At 39.2% G+C, this 15,464-nt stretch overlaps 1 protein-coding gene across 1 annotated transcript in view; it reads right to left on the reverse strand.

Moving 5' to 3' along the window:
• The window catches only part of ITGA2 (integrin subunit alpha 2), a gene marked incomplete at both ends in the record, with an annotated part of 87,954 nt that overhangs the window by 29,079 nt on the left and 43,411 nt on the right, over nucleotides 1–15,464 (reverse strand). The window contains 10 exons of the mRNA XM_080933907.1: nucleotides 1,282–1,425; nucleotides 2,226–2,371; nucleotides 3,636–3,774; nucleotides 6,153–6,229; nucleotides 7,965–8,130; nucleotides 8,364–8,514; nucleotides 10,336–10,484; nucleotides 11,389–11,516; nucleotides 11,662–11,776; nucleotides 15,185–15,276. Coding sequence (XP_080790033.1) covers nucleotides 1,282–1,425; nucleotides 2,226–2,371; nucleotides 3,636–3,774; nucleotides 6,153–6,229; nucleotides 7,965–8,130; nucleotides 8,364–8,514; nucleotides 10,336–10,484; nucleotides 11,389–11,516; nucleotides 11,662–11,776; nucleotides 15,185–15,276 — 1,307 coding nt within the window. The remainder of the gene's footprint in view (nucleotides 1–1,281; nucleotides 1,426–2,225; nucleotides 2,372–3,635; nucleotides 3,775–6,152; nucleotides 6,230–7,964; nucleotides 8,131–8,363; nucleotides 8,515–10,335; nucleotides 10,485–11,388; nucleotides 11,517–11,661; nucleotides 11,777–15,184; nucleotides 15,277–15,464) is intronic.

Consider the following 15,464-nt stretch of genomic DNA (forward strand, 5'->3'; position numbering starts at 1 on the left):
CTCAGTACTGATGATTCTCTATGTGTAATGAGTGCTATAAATAAAAAAATTATTAACTAAGGTCATAAGATTAATTAAGGTTCCTAGGCCAAGGTTAACGGAGGTTATAATTCTTTTTAATTGTACCAGAAAACCTACATAAAAATTCCAACACTATTTCTATTTTCTCTCAGCATGAGGATCCTTGTCTCTTTCCAAATCTTTGACTTAAAAGCTTCCTGGTAAAGGTCTAATAACGTGGATGAATTAGGGAAGATACAAAACTCAACGAAACTTGACAATCTAGATCTTAAAACTTGCTGCCGAGTGACATGATAATTGCACTGGGGAAAGAGGTGAAAAGAAATCACCAACATTCCATAGCAGGGACACACTGACTGATTCTCTGCAAAGGAAAAGACATTTCCTTATAAAACACAGCTTTTCCTTCTAAGTCTGTGCTCAAGTAAGAAAATATTTAATGGCTTTGCAAGAAAGCAAGTGACTCAACCAGGAAACTAGGTCATTGTTGATTCTTTCTAGTTTATAGTTGTTTTATGAAGATTAATTATTTTACTGAATTAGATAGAGCATTAGGAGAGAATGCTACTGGGGCTGGAGAGTTAGCTCTATGGTCAACAGCACTTTTTGCTCTTGCAGTGGATCACTGACTTTCATTTGCTTTCCTTCTTGTCCTCATTGAGCTTCAGATTTCTAAAAAACCGAATGTAGAGTTTTGTCTACACAGTGCAAAACCCGTGCCTTCTCTTTCTGAGTGAGCTCAGTTTTGTGGCAAGGATCTGAAATTCCATGAGTTGGACGTGCACCTAAATGTGACACTAACAACTGGAATTTTCTGACAACCTAATGTAGAAAGCACTCTGGGTCATCTGGGGGTTGCGGGAGTTGCTAGGATGATCATTTTCACTGTGAAATAAGGAGGTCAGAATGCCCAGTGCCTATTATTTCACAGAGTTTAAATGATATGCTTAGGAAATACCTAATATTTGTGTGTACATGTATGCTACACATTATTTATGCTAATGATGTCTTTCTTTGCATAGAAACATATATTCAAAGACCTCTCATAGAACCCTAACCCTAACTATATATTAAACTCCATGCCTTTTAGTACATTTTAAAGAAATTATAATGATGGTGACTCCTCGGATTTGATTAAACATATGCCATACTATGCATGGAAATTAGCTATTGTTCCAGAATAGTGTCTTTCAAATTTCAGATTAACTTATTTATCTGTACTAGAGTCACTTAAGCTATTTTCTCAATGTTTATTTTTACCTTTGTGATTGTGAACAGGTAGACTTTTCCCTCTTCTTTCTTGAGGTCGTTCATGTACATGGGAGCACCGACCAAGAGCACGTCTGTAACGGTGTCTTTATCCACATCGACTGAACACAGCACACTGCCAAAATAGGAGCCAATCTAGAGTAGCAAAGCAAATTATTCTTAGGAGTTATACAGTTACATATATACTCTAGCCCACACAACTCTAGGTATTTCTCATGTCAGTGAGCCAGAGCTCACTAGAGGAACCCTTAATAGCTATGTGAGCTGTAGTTTAGAGAAAGACAAGAGGGATGGGGCCAGCTAAGGACAGAAAAATAGCCATGTTACTATGGAAACCAAAACAAAACAAAATGTTGCAACAAAGATGCTTTATCAGTGTAGGCAGCAGGTGGAGGGTTCAGGGAGAGAAGTATTTCAATAGCATCTTAAAGACAAAATGAATTTTCTAAGTGGAGAGAAATGTGGATAACTAAAGCCAATGTTGTGGTCCAGCACAGGTGACATTGCTTCATAGAAAGGATAAGAGAACCAGGGACGGATGAAGTCAGTTAGAAGGCGTGAGGATCTGAATGCCATGCCATCCAGCAATGCTCGGTGAGTGTTGGCATAACATCTGTTAAGGATTTAAAAATTAGCGAGTGATTTTTCTCTTTTAACAGGGGCATTGTTTTTCCTCTCAAACTAGTTACCCCGTTCTTTATACTACTAAAAAGAAGGCAAAAGAATGATATGAATGTTAGTTTGTGGTCTCAATGGCAATAGCTGGATCAGACTTAATTCCAGTGAACCCTTATGCTCTTAGGGTCTAACACAGGCATGAATAAATTGAGATGACTTACTCAAACACAAGGAGCCACTCGGTAAACACCAGTTTCTACTTCTCCTAACCCAGTTACCTGTAAAATTAATTTTGCATGCTTAGTAATGATACTAACCTGGTCCCCTCTGTGAGACTGAATCACCGTCACATTGCCATGCATGTTAACACTGTACAGCACTATCTGGCCAGTATAATTTGCTCGAGGAGCACCAGCAACAAAGTGGACGCCATTTTCAGTAGAAATTGCAGCCACAGAGTAACCTAGGAGAGAAGCAGTTCTACAATAAACATCACTGTCTCAGCCAGAGAGGGCTTTCAAAGGTAGCAGAGATGATTAGAAGTGATTACTTGTGCTCTTGAAATGAAATGTTCTGCCTTTTCATTTATAGTTCTGGATACCACAGACAGGACCTCAACTTATCAAGCTATCCCTTGGTCCTGGATTATCCTCTTCAGCTACTTACTCACAAACCTCGCTAATTGTTCATTTTAATTATCAAATTGACATAATCTATTATTACCAGGGAAGAGAGTCTCAGTGAGGGGTTGCCTAGATTCGGTGTATCTGTGAAGCATTAGGTTGATTACATTGGTTGAGTAATTGGGGTGGGAAACCCTTCCCAATGCATCATTCCTTAGGCAGGGGATACTGAACTGAATAAACGTAGAGGAAGCGAGCTAAGAGCAAGCACACATACATTAAATTATTTCTCTCAGCTCTTGACTACAGTGTATACAATGTTAATAGCTACTTCAAGTTTCTGTTGCCTTGATTTTCCCACAGTGATTGACTGTGACCTGGAATTGTGAGCCAAATAAACCCTTCCTCTTTAAGTGGCCTTTGTCTCTGTATCTTATTGTAGCAACAGGGAAACAAAACAATTTAATGAATGAACAAATGAAATTAAATGGTGTTGCTATTTAATGGAAAAAGTGCAGACCCTGGAGTTACAGAGTTCTGGGTTTGAATTCTGGACTTGTCATTTGCTAGGTTGTTGAAGCTGATCAACATTATTAAGGTCAGTGGCTCTGAAGTGAGTTTGGAAGGATTTGCGTAGATAGCATACAAGTAGTCCACAGTAGGTACTGAACATCACTGGATGCTCATCATATGAACACCTACATTAAAAAATACCCTGGAGAACTCTGAAACAATAGATGGCTACTGCTCAGTGTATTAAATCTTAGGAACAGCTTCTGCTTTAGAGAAATGACCATGTTCCTGGGTTATCTGCCTGAACAGACTTGTGTGCTTTAGAAACATTAACATTAAATAACCTCATAGATCACATGAGCTCAACAGCTCAACAAGAGACTTGTGTGGAAGGCTCAGCTTTCCTTACTTATGGTCTGGGGCCCAACTGGCCAAGAGGTAACAACTGGATCACAAAACACATTAACGAGCGGACAGTGCACAGTCTGAGATGACCAGAGAGTCCAAAGAGAGAAAACAAACACAAAAGCAAAATAGAAAACCAGACAAACAAACCCTGAGTTTTCTGAGCCAACTATTGCTGTGCCTCACCTAAAAACGAACTGTGATTTCGATCCTGCAGAACCTGGTCAAAGGCTTGTTTAGGGAAGATCATGTGCTCATGAGATGTCTCTTGGACGAGAGTTCCACTCCAGTCAAAAGCACCCACTGCACCTAGCATCAGAATATCCTGAAATGATTGAAGAAATGAAGGTTAAAGCAAAACACTTTTAATGCAAAAGAATTCAGGTGAATCAAACATTGAAACAAACTAAAGAAAATCTGCATGGTAAAAGAATCTAATTATATATCTTGGAACTGTTTTGATTTTCAAGCTTATCTAGAGCTGCACTAATTTTCAACCTATGGGTCATGGCCCCTTTCAGGGTTGAGTGACTTTTTCACAGAGGTCACCTAAGATCATTCTGCATATCTGATATTTACATTACAATTTGCAACAGTAGCAAAGTTACCGTTATGAAGTAGCAATGGAAATAATTTTATGATGGGGCTCTCACCACAACATAAGGAACAATATTAAAGGCTCTCAGCATTAGGAAGGTTGAGTAATACTTGAGCTATGCTCTCTTGAAAGAACTTATTATAATTCATTATGTATAAATCTTTGCAATGGGCCATGGTACAGGATGGTTGTGTAGACATCCTTCAATTCAAAGGCAAGCATTCGCAAGTGCTGAACCGTTCAGAGCATACAGACCAATCAGCTGAGAGATTCTCTTCCCAAGTATTTTTAGGAAAAAGCTAATGATTAATATGAGATGTACTAAAGCAGCAGAAAGTGCTGAGCCCAGAGGAGGGAGGGAATGCTGCTGTTCCCTAGCACATCTTGGGAGACCTTCTTCTGACTGCTTGTATTTTCAACTCTCTTCCTCATATATTTGTAGTGTATGTGGTATGCTTGGATGTGCAGGCTTGCACACTTAGAGGCCAGAGGATATCAGATACTCTGTTCTGTCATGCTTTGCCTCATCTCCTTGAGTCTTTCACCGAAGCTGAAGCAAAGATGGCAGCCAGAAAACTCCAATGATCTTCCTGTGTGTTCTTCCTGTGGCTATACTCCCCAGAGTGGTAGGGTTACAGGGTACTAGGCCAACCATGAATCCCTTTCCACACTGTGGTTGCTGGGATCTGAACTCAAGTTCTCTTGTAACAAGTGCTCTTAGCCTCCGAGGCATTGTTTTATTCCTTACAGATCTTTGTTCATTTTTTTTTTCTAGCCCTTTTAAACATTCTGGCATCTACATCCCATTATCCCATGTGTTAAATCATAGCCCAGCCACAAAACTTACCTGTAGCCATGACAGTCAACACGGGATAGAAAGTCAGCCTAATTCAGGGATGGGGAAAATACCAAAAGCTGCAAGTCCTTAGGCACATAGGCTTGGTCAGAATGAAAGATAGCATTGTTAAGGTTTCTTTTTTCCTTACATATAAGGAAACAAGGATATAATGTAGGGTTAAGATAAAAAATAGAAAAAAAATCTCATTCTGAGGAAAAAAAATATAAAAATTTGAGAATAGTGTCATTAATGTAAACCTAGACTTTAAGCTGAGGACACAGGAGTGGCCACCAAGGGAAAACAGTAACCTCATGGAGCTGTGAGACAGTATTTCTGTAATATTTCACCTTTTTCTACAGGAAAGATGTCTAACTTTTGTCAACATCTCTAAGGGTTGTTGAATTGACAAAGTTAGCATTTTAGTCTAGACCAGTGGTTCTCAGCCTGTAAGTTGAGACCCCTTTGGGGGTTTAATGACTCTTTCACAGGGGTCCCATATCAGATAGCCTGTAGATAAAGTATTTTACATTACAATTCATAACAGCAGCAAAATTATAGTTATGAAGTCGCAACAAAATTCATTGATGACTAAGAGGTCACCAGAATAGGAGGAACTATTAGAGAGTCACAGCACTAGGAAGGTCATTGCTGTACACAGAGGCCAAACATTTCTTGATCCTTAGCTCTGCTTATCAGCCCTTCTTATTTCAAATTAATCCCTAAATACTTCCCAGAATCTGGTCCTGTTTGCCTCTCATTCTCCCATGTCCTGAAGGAGAGTTAGAGTACAGACCTAGAGGTTGTTCCTGAGAACTCAGGATGGACTGATCTCCTAAGCTATGAGCACTGGGGAAACACGGAACCCCACTTCACACCCCCCCCCCATTTTCAACAATGTTTTGTTTCTGCAGATAACAGGATGCTATGATACTGTAGTCTGTGACTCTGTCGGGGATAAAATGGTGGTCTTGTTTCTCTGCCAGATGATTTAGGTAGTTAATTAATTGCCATGAAAATTTTATACAGATGATGCCTGGAATTATTATAGTGTTTTGCCATAGGGAACCCAAAGCATTTCTTTTGTAAATGATACTTTTCTGTTACATAGGAAAAAAAGTTTTCATTATTTTTAACACAGTGGCTGGGCCCAGGAATCTGAATTATTGCTCATGGGATGGTTGCTTTTCCTTCTTTATGTCTAAATTCTTGAGTCTCTGTGTGACCTGGCAAGTGACAGGATTGGTTTCAACTTATCTGATGCACACACATTTTGCGGAGAGTAATCTGCACTGAATCCAACTTGTGCCATTTCCATTTGGAAGTTGTCTCCTCCTTGAACAGTGCCTGGAAAAAATACCATTTTCAAAAATGATATTATCATCAGCAATCAAAATGTCAAATATGGACACACACACACAGGTATTTACACACACATGTCGTGAACACACAAATGTTCTTATATCAATGTCAAACTGTAGCTTGGAGGATTTTAAAAAGAAGAAACTACAAATCAAGTCACCAAAGTAGTGTTTAAAGTTGGCTTTGATCCCCACTAAACATTAATTAATTTAATGAAATATTTAAACTGTCCCTGATATCAAATTAGCCTCAGCAAAAGTAGAGGGTTAGTTAAGGGGGAAATTGAGATTAGAACATTGTTTTGAATTTATTATTACTAGTGAAGAGACAATTTGGATGTTGCCATTAAATTTTGGCACTTCTAATGCAAAATTACTTCAGATGTGTCAGAGGAGCAGGCAATTACTTTGCATCATAGACTGGATGAAGGGGAACCTGTGTTAGCCATCGGAAGCCAAGGCTAAAGAGGCTGGAGAGTTGCATTAGCTGTACCTATGTATCTGTCAGTGTCTCATACCACAGAACTCTCTTAGGTGGGATATTATTTTCAGCATGGTCAGAATGGTTTCAATAATGTTCATAAGAAGCAAGCCAAATTCCTGCATAGACACTGTAATAAAGTAACAAATGGTGCTACTGTGACATCCTCTTCCTTAGGGGACAGACTCCACACAGGCTGTGCACAGACAATTTGGGAGAGAAAGAGTGTTATGCCCCTTCAAAGTCTTCAACAAACAGAACCATCCAAAATCATTTCAAGGAATTCTTAAATTGCACTGCAACCATTCTTACTCATGGACTTCAAGCAAATTTCCTACTTCAGACACCCTAGTAGCTTCCAGCTATTGCAGGGGGCTTTACTCTGTGGTGACCATTTGAATAACTCAGAAGTACTGCACTTGAGCAATTACATTGGCAGCAGGATAGAAAATTCTACTGCATCGTCAGAAGGTCGAGGTCTGGCTACAGCAGCAGATACCCATGCAAGACCGTTGAATCCAGCTTCTAAAACAGTGCCTGATACGTAGGTGAATTAAACACCAGCTTCATTGCTGAGAGTGACTTGAGTTTAGTACCTGGAACCAGGATTTGGTCTTGTGTTATTTTCTTTTATTTTTTAACCAGCTGTGAAGAGTGTTCCAGTTCTCCAGTACTTAGTGTCTGCTTTGATGAATGTTCTACCCTAAGGATGTTCCAAGGCTGTGGAAGTGCATCCTGAGAGCTGCAGTAAAGAAAACCCTTCCTCCAGTTGAGATGCTGGATATTTTCAGTGTATTTTTGCCATTTTAAAGGTATATACAGTTATTATAAACAAATTCGAGAATTTCTGTTCTTATGTAATTGATAAAGAAAAAAACAGTGATTATGTTATAGGGTTCTAAATTGTTCTCTCAAAAACTGAAAAAAAAAATCTTATTAACCATGTACAAGCTTCTCTGAACCTCAGAGATTTCTGGAAAATTAAAGAATATTGATGCATCATCTTTTGGGCAAAACACAAAAGTGGTTGGATTCATATTTTTCTCCTGCTTGCTAATCCCTTACGTTTTCTCTCATATGCTATGTATTAGTCATGTGCCTTTTCCATCTCTCTGGGTGACATTCCTGATCTGGCTTTGCTCCGTAGTCTATGAATTCATGTCCATATGGCAAATATGTTATATTAAAATTACAAATACTCCAAAAAAATCACATTTGAACAAAAATTCCACCTCCTTACCTTCAATGCTAAATATGTGTTCCCCAAGAGTCCCAGCTTTCTCCAGAAGAGCTGCTTCATCAGCCACATTGAAAAAGTATCTCTCTGTTGGAGTACTCGCAATTGCTTTAATTTCTTTTATCAAATTTTTAGTATCAAGAGCATTTCTGTTTAAATACCCAAGAACCTTGTAAAAAGAGAAAGCAAGGGGCAAAAGTCATTTTTGTTCGGTGTAAATTTCACTATCTGTTCATTTCATCATAAACATTCCTGAGAACATTTCCGCAGCCATTTCTTTTGTTGGCATGACTGAAAATCAGCAGGAAACAGAGAGAGTGCAAACTAAAGACTTGGAACGTGTCAGCAGGTAGGGATGTGGACCTATCAACTACTAGGCAAATCCAAGCAGAAGCCACTTACTGCTATGCCAAACCTCAATATCCCGTCAGCATTGCATTGCTGGATCACAGTTTTCAGGTCTGACCCATCATGAGATTCGCCATCAGTCACAACTACCATAACTTTTGTAGCCCCTGGGCGCCCACCGGACTCTGGTAAATAAGCTTTGTCTCTGCAATAGATATAATTATTCATCGTAAACAGAAGCTAACGTGTAGACAGACCCAAGCTTTGAATTAACAATGAGAAATTATCATCTCTAAGCACATCAAACATGAACTATGCTGTATTTTTTATCCCAGCATCCTTTTGTGTCAATGCCAGTGGCCCATTTAAAAGCATTTCTCTACTTGTGGCTTCCTCAGAGTAATATAAAATAGATTTCATGTTTAACAGTAATTTCAGTAATTTCATGCCCTCCCCTCAAAAATTATTGAGGAAAAATCCTGGGCTTTTAAAAGATAATAAAAGCCAGTCACACCTAAGAAAATAGTGGCCATGCCCTATTTTGGAATGTCTGCCAGGACCCCCAAGTTTTTTCCCTTGGGGATAAGCCCCAGCTACATTCTCTACTGAAGACAGGAGTCCTCCAAGGTTATATAGACAACATTCTTTTCCTCAGTCTGGGTTACTGAACTGGAAATGGCTCTCCACTTAATGGCAGGTGACTCATGTTTATGACCTTCAGTTTATATGACATGGTCCAGCCCGCAAAGAGATAAAGACAGGAAGGATAAAGCCAGTCATATCTTCTCTTATGGACAGTCCTTTTTTTAAAAGACATGTGAAGAAAATCTTAGCAGTTGGTGAAAGCTCCCACTTCAGGACACAGACAGAGAAAGTGAAGGGACAGATGAAACAGGCAATGGTGAGACAGACATAGCAAATGAGATGATAACCAGATATGTACATAAGTGGGAGTGGGAAGAGGGAAGAAAGGACTGGCTATGACGTACTGAATGTGCTAAGTGAGATGGTCCTCTCCCAGTAAAGATGCTCAACTTCAGTGAGCACTGACTGATGACTTTGTGGAGAGAGTTAAGAGATGATAGAAAACAATGGGCAGCCCGCACAGGGCTGGCACTCACAGCAAGGGTAGGGACATTATTCCTAACAGAGAGGACAGTGGAGGAAAGGAGAGAGGGCTTTGATCAATGCAGAAAAACCAGGAAATGGAGCCAGTGAAGAGGCCAGAGCTGGTGACAAAACATTGGTGGGGGACCCCAGACATTTATGGTGCTCAATGAAGACCAAGTTCATAGCAATACATATTTCTGTCCCTACTAATTGTTCAGAGGAGCTAAGGGCAGTGGGGCTTGAGGGAGGCATGCTGCAATTGTTGATGTGGAGACAGATGTTCACCAGCTACATGTTCAAGGAAGAAGAGGCAAGAAGATTTGTAGACGACCTGTTTTATGGTATTTGAAATGGAGAAACCAGGAGATGGGAGGGCCTGGGAGCAGGTGTAAGGGCAGGCACATTTGTTTTCATTATTTTTTTAAACGACAGGCAAACATTTAGCTAAGTTCCTGGTAAAGCTTACAGAATTGAAAAATAGAAATTGAGGTAAGGGGGGGTGGAAGGCATGCAGCTGTAAAAGTCACACTCCCTGTGGGTTGCAGCAGACGTGATAATCTCAACATCGAGATTCTTATGCATATTACCCCATGAGCCTCATTAATGTGCATAAAATACTATATTAGCTTAATTTGCTTGAAGTTAATATAAACAGTGGTCGACTGTTTTATTTATAGTATTTTAATCTAGGATCTTTGCAAAATTGTGCACCTCATGAAAAAAATAATAGAAAACATTTCATATGTCTGGCAGTCCCATGACTGTAGTGTCCTCCAGGTCCAGTCAAAGGTAAGCATGTCAGAAAGCCTGGGCTTGTCTCTACCCTTTTTACTCTTGTTTTACCCTTTCCATTTTTTTTCTTGCTTTTTGTCATTCCACATTGTCAAAATTTCTACCAGATAGCAGCAAAACATACCTTGCAAACCGGATAGCTTTGAAGGTGTTTGTGAGGTCCCCACCATGTTGGAACGTCTTAGATGTGGCCTGAACCATGTCCTCTTTGTTTTCGTGAGTATTCAAGTTAAATATAACTCTTGGGCTATTGGCATATTGAATTAATGCCACCTTGAAAAGAGCAGAAGCTTATTACTATTATTAGCTTATAAACCTTTACATTTAACCAATATAATAAGAATTCAAGGTAAGGTTCAATGTGGGCCAATAGCTAATTTCAGTTGTGTGCTTGAGGAGTATTCTTCTTTCTATGGAATGATCTGGTTGAAAAGCAACTATAGATTCTTAAAGCACCTATTTAGTGTATTTAATGCAAATGAATATTAGGCTCAGCTTTCTAACACAAATAGTAAAATGGATACAAATGAATAAACTTTCTAATTATAGTGGGTAGTACCTTGAAAACAGCTATATGTAATTGTAGATAGAGGGTGACATCTCATTAGTTGGGATTAATGTAATAGAGTCAGAGTTGAATTGAAGAGAACCACATGCACTCCTAAGCAATATACTCTGTTTGATTGGCTCCTGGGGTTCCCCTTTGTGGGTTTGAGCATTGTTGGAGCAAGGGTGTTGTTGTATGTATGTATGGGGTAAGGAACTCCTGACCGTCAGAGGACACACCATCAAAAAGAAACCTACTTGAGTGAGCTAACAGAACGATAGCTCACTATGGAGCCATCATTCTATTCTCTTAAAATGTATTGTTAATAAACTCATGGGTTAAAAAATTAAAATATGCAGCTTTTGAAAGAGACTTAATTGCTATGCACTATTTTTGATGCCTGTGTCAAAAATAAAACTATAAAATTAACAACATTGAACAAAGTCATATTGATAGAATACTGATCTTAGAAGTATATACTCCAATTAATTTTCCAGGTTATGATTAAATTCATTTAAAATGAATAGTTTGATAAATAAAAATTTTAAACTTCATGTCTAACATTATTTTCTCCAAAAGCAAGCTGTGAGCTCATTTGTTTACTTATTTATTTACTTTTGATGTCCTTACCTGTGTTTTTTTAGGTCCTATATCCAGGCCTTGCACAAATTTTTCCAAAAAATTCTTTACTGCTTCCCAGGGATAAATACTGTTGGATTCATCACACACAACTACAACATCTACAAGGGAAGGACAAGCTGCACAGGGAGAGATGAAAAAACACATTTTTCCAAAGATAAGTCAAATTTATCAGACTCACAGAGAGGTTGGGTGGGACTTATGTAGCCCCTCCCACTTTGACTGTAAGGTACTGCTCAGACCTTGTTCACCGTCAAGACTTACCCTGAACTGCAGGTGAGAAGCTGGTGGAGGACTGAAAGTCTGGACTAACATCAGAACATATTCCAGTTGCATAATACTGATTTCCACACTGATGTGCCCACAGAGGACCACAGGTCTTCAAAGAAAGAAGAAAATAATATACACACACAGGAAATGCAACTTTCTACCTCTTCTTTTATGGAATTTAGACACAATTCTTGCCCAAGATTCACTTAATATATGAGTGTGCTCAGGTATGTGTGTGTGTGTTTACCTGTATACATTTTTTGTGTTCTACTTTTGTGCCTGGTGCCCTTGGAGGCCAGAAGAGGATTTTGGGTGCTGGCAATTGGACCCAGATCCTCTGGAAGGGCAGCTAGTGATCTTCACTGATGAGACATCTCTCTAGCACTCACTTCACCAGCTATCAAAAATAGCAAATCAAAATGCATTTGAAAGACTGAAGAGGTAGCTCAATGGTTAAGAGGGCTGGCTGCTTTTCCAGAGGGCCCAGGTTCAATTCCCATTCTCCTCATTGTAGCTCACAGTTTTATAACTTTTATAATCCCAATCCTAGGACATCTGACACCTTTGTTGGATTCCACCAGCACTGGTATGCACCCGATGCACAGACATATTTATTCATGGGATTGAAATAAAAACAAACCCTCAAAAATCATCTTTAAATTGCTTTTGAATAACCATCCTCTTGGAAGGCAGGCAGGAGAGGGCAGCAAATGTGCTCCCCACACGATAGTCCTTCAGGAGGGGATCTGGAACCATGAAGAGCAACTGCCAACGGACAGAGAGACCATGGGGGTCCCTCACCAAACTACTTCTACACAGGCCTCCCAAGGAAAAGTGAATGCAGAGTTAGCTTTTTGTCTCTTAGATATGTGGGTCTTAAGCAGCTCATTTAAAAAACAAAAAAAAAAAAAAAAAAAAAAAAAAAAAAAAAAAAACAAAACAAGGCAACCATGCCCTTTTTCTTGTTAGCTCGTTGTGATTATTGAATATTCAAAGACCCATAGTCATACAATACTCAGAATGAAGTCTGGAGAAGAGTAGCTCTGAGTTCGTACATCATCATGGTTGACTGAGCATCGAGTCTTCCCTTGTCCCTTCCTTCCAGGACTTTATAATGGGAACCAAAAACCCATCACCCTCCAAGGACATTCGGGCATCCTCAAATCACCCTCCAAGGACATTCGGGCATCCTCAAAACATGCCTGAGCCTTGTAGAAACAGTATGGCAAATGAAGAACATGCTTCTTGCATTTACTTGCAGGCCACTGTATCCCTATTCACCCAATGCTTAAAAACCATTTTACCCTAAGGTTATAAAGGCAAATTTTGAGTAGAACCCTATAGTTGTAAAGCATATTAGCATACTGAACAACACAGCTGAGGTCGTGAACTGCTGCCTTTTGGCCTTGCTATTGGCTATTTCTTTACTTCAAGTTTCAAGGGTTCTTATTTCCACATTCTATTTATTAAGCTAGCAAAGGAGGCTGGTATTTCTTCCCTTGTTCAAAGTGTACCTATTCTAACTCTCAACATCTTCATGAAGACGACACCAATTCTCTCCTCAGCAGCCCTTTGGATGCTGAGATCTCTGTTGCTTCAACCACAATTCAAACACATAGGAGACATTCAACTCTCTAATATTTAATTTTCTACATGAAAAGAGGGAGCATGGGGGTGGGGCTCAAGTCCAAGCCAAGGATGCTACTAGTTACCTGAAGAATTTCATATTACGGAAAGCAGTGATCCAGCCATACAGCATTGAACTTATGAGAAAATCAGTTATTAAATCTGAATAGAGAAGTTCAAACTTATAGGGAGTGACTGGAGAAACAAAAGGGATTTGTTGATTCATTTTAACTGTTAGGGGTTTAATCTTAGCTACTGTGCTCAAATTTCCTGCTCAGTGAGCAAGCATGGTTTTCCTTCCACAAAACGGGGACATTTTGCCAATCAGGAAAAAGTCATTGTTGCTTCTGGCTAGTGGCTTGCGTGTGCACAAGTGTGTACGAGTGCACAAACACACACACACACACACACACACACACACACACACACACACGATAACAACCATTGATGCCCATGTCTACACCATCAGTTGTTTTATCACCATGGAAAATAACTCATCAAGTGTGTGAGAATCAAGTTTCTTTTTCATAAGCAATGGAAAAGAGCACCAAGAAACTGAAGTTACAATACGCCAATTACTAATGCCAAAACATTCTTGCTTTAAGCCCAGAACTTAAGAAAGTTCAGAAATATGTGATGATCGCCAGTCTTTTCCACATAATTCTTACGCGGAGCTCGAGACTCTGACCTTTTGGATGTTTAAAGAAAGCTTGGTCTCTCCCTGTTCCCTGCTCCCTTACAGGGACTGCTAATTCTCTTGTAGATTTTTAAAAAATACATCGAGAATTAAAGTTTAAAAAAATTTAAAATACAACTATAATCCATTATTCTCAAGATATTTTTCGGAACTTGGAAACTGTAAAAATAAACAAGAACCTTGAAATCAACCTTATTATGAAGATCTTAGAATATAACTAAGCCCAGAGACACCTTTCACTAGTCACTCACGACCCGATATAACAGACAGGAAAACCAGTATTTAATTTACTTAGTGGTGATAAGGTTGTCTGAGTCTAAATATCTGTTATTCTAAATGGAAATGATAGTGTCTACATTTTTAAAAATCCAGTTTAAAAAAAAAGCAAGACTTTTGGTTAACAAACATGTCACTAGCACAGAAAAATAGGCTTTTAAAGACACTGTTTTTTTCAGAGCTGTCAAACCTTCCTAATGCTATATGACCCTTTAATAAAGTTCCCCTCAACCATAAAACTATTTTTGTTGTGACTTCATAACTGTAGTTTTGCTAATGTTATAAATTATAATATAAGCATATGAGATGTAGGATATCTAATATGTGACCCCTGTGAAAGGAAAGGGTGGGTCAACCTTTAAAGGGGTTGCTGCCCGAAGTTTGAGAAAGTCTGAAGTAGACTATTCTTATGTGCGCCAGAGGAAAGTTCAAATGTGATTTGTTTTTTTACTTGTATTTTTAACTTTGATGTGTGTGTGTGTGTTCTATAGCCAAATATCCTCAACAATTTTCTATATTAAATCTAGAGAGACAGTTTCTCACTTTACATAGGTTCAGATTAGCCAGAGCTTGGCTTTGAGCGCTGTCTGCAGAAAGAAAGGTCCTTGCGCATGCTCCGTGAAGAAGCAGAAACAAGTCGTGAGATTTCGATGGTTTCCAGACCAACTCGGCACACTTTTCAAGGGCGAAGGAATCCTTAGTCCTCCCATTTCATTCAGAACATTATAATGTGTTGGCGAACACTCAAGAAGGCTCTATGCAAACACTGTTGTTTTTCTATGGTGTTCAAATAGCATGGTTGGTCCAAAGGCAAACTTCAGTGATTAAATTTCCAGATTGTATTTGATAAGAGGGATGGCAGGAAGACACTGACCACAAAGTCTCTCCAGAGTGAGGATCTGAGAGGACAACACTCACTAGAAAGCCGCCGGTCCCCGGATTCCTGGTGAGCGTCAAACCCAGGCTCATGTTGGTCTTTATCTCGGTAACATTTGAGATGCTGGCTGAATCTTTTGGAGAGAAAGAGATGTTTGAAAGTGTCACATATTTACCATTTACTGAAGGCTCTGACAAAGCATCCAGGCACACGTAGGGTTTTACGTAGAGTACAGAATAACTTATGCCGGAACAAGCATTATATAATGAAGAATGGGCATGTGGAGCTACTCACAGCTCACATTGGTGTGTGAGGCCCTCA

This window comes from Micromys minutus, assembly GCF_963924665.1.
Source record: "Micromys minutus genome assembly, chromosome: 20".
In the NCBI taxonomy this organism is placed as follows: Eukaryota; Metazoa; Chordata; class Mammalia; order Rodentia; family Muridae; genus Micromys; species Micromys minutus.